Source organism: Benincasa hispida, unplaced genomic scaffold, assembly GCF_027475165.1.
Source record: "Benincasa hispida cultivar pf3 unplaced genomic scaffold, pf3_genome.v1.1 HicScf1098, whole genome shotgun sequence".
In the NCBI taxonomy this organism is placed as follows: domain Eukaryota; kingdom Viridiplantae; phylum Streptophyta; class Magnoliopsida; order Cucurbitales; family Cucurbitaceae; genus Benincasa; species Benincasa hispida.
In genome coordinates this window covers 5,834-7,030 of record NW_028325409.1, presented here as the reverse complement: position 1 = coordinate 7,030, position 1,197 = coordinate 5,834, and the positions used below count along the sequence as shown (strand labels likewise).

The 1,197-nt window shown below is 37.8% G+C and overlaps 1 protein-coding gene across 1 annotated transcript; it reads right to left on the bottom strand.

Moving 5' to 3' along the window:
• Nucleotides 1-497: 497 nt before the first annotated feature.
• LOC150031608 (uncharacterized) lies at nt 498-968 on the bottom strand. The gene has a single exon (XM_090308855.1). The coding sequence runs from the start codon at nt 966-968 to the stop codon at nt 498-500; it is 471 nt and encodes a 156-aa protein (XP_090164981.1).
• Nucleotides 969-1,197: the final 229 nt, after the last annotated feature.

The following is a 1,197-nucleotide window of genomic DNA, read 5'->3' as shown; positions in this document are numbered from 1 at the left end:
CAGAGGATGAATGCGACAACCAAATAAAGCAAGAAAAAATTCAGAATTGAACCAAACGAGAGAGAATACAATAGTAGAATTTAGCAATATTAAATTGAAAGTGAGAAGTACAAAAAATTGAAATAAGATGAGGCAAGGAAGAACATAACCCCCAAATTTAATTTTTCGCTCGCATCATTTTGATCGCATTCTTTCCTGTAATGGGATGATATTGTAATTGTGATGGGCTGATTTTTTTTTCTTTGAATTGAAGCTCAACCGATCGTGTGTTTTAAGCCCATCGCATTAATTCGTCGCATTCGTTTATTGCGATCAAAATGATGAAATAAAAAAGATAGAAAGAAGTATGAAGAAAAGAGTTGACGATCATAAAAAGTATAAATATGTCGAAAGTAAAATAGATTCTTAAAAGAAAAACAAAAGGATACTCAAAAGGATGTACTTTGTCCCTGATGAATGTATGCTGCTTATCATCGCAGGGACTGAGTGTTTCTTCTTTATTCTGGCTTACCCAAGTCAATGGAGGTTTTCTCGCATTGGAAATCTCCTCCATGATACATCTTTACTATTTGTCCATTCACTTTAAATGTGTTGCTCCCATATTTTTTGGTCAATTCCACCGCTCCATATGGGAATACTTCCTTGATTATGAAAGGCCCAGACCAACGCGACTTCAGGTTTCTAGGAAAGAGACACAACCTAGAGTTAAACAGTAATACCCTTTGACCTGCCTTGAGGTTTTTCTTGTAAAGACGTTTATCATGCCATCGTTTGGTGCGTTCTTTGTAATTTTTGGAACTCTCATACGCTTGTAATCTCCACTCATCCAACTCTAGTAGTTGAAGTTTTCTCTCTTCTCCTGCAGCCTTAAGATCAGAGTTAAGTTTTTTAATTGCCCACATCGCCTTACATTCCAGTTCTAACGGCGGATGACAAGCCTTTCCAAACACCAACACATATGGTGACATGCCTATGGGTGTCTTATAAGCAATTCGATATGCCCACAAGGCATCATCCAGTTTCATGGCCCAATCCTTCCGCGATGGGTTCACCACCTTCTCTAAGATTGACTTAATTTCTCTGTTAGAAACCTCTGTTTGTCCGTTTGTTTGGGGGTGATATGTAGTAGCGATCTTATGGTGGACATTATATTTGATCAATAGTTTACTAACAATGCGATTCACAAAGTGGGTCCGT

Bases quoted from the DNA above. Each gene is read 5' to 3' on its own strand.
- LOC150031608 (XM_090308855.1), bottom strand. From the start codon at position 968: ATGTCACCATATGTGTTGGTGTTTGGAAAGGCTTGTCATCCGCCGTTA.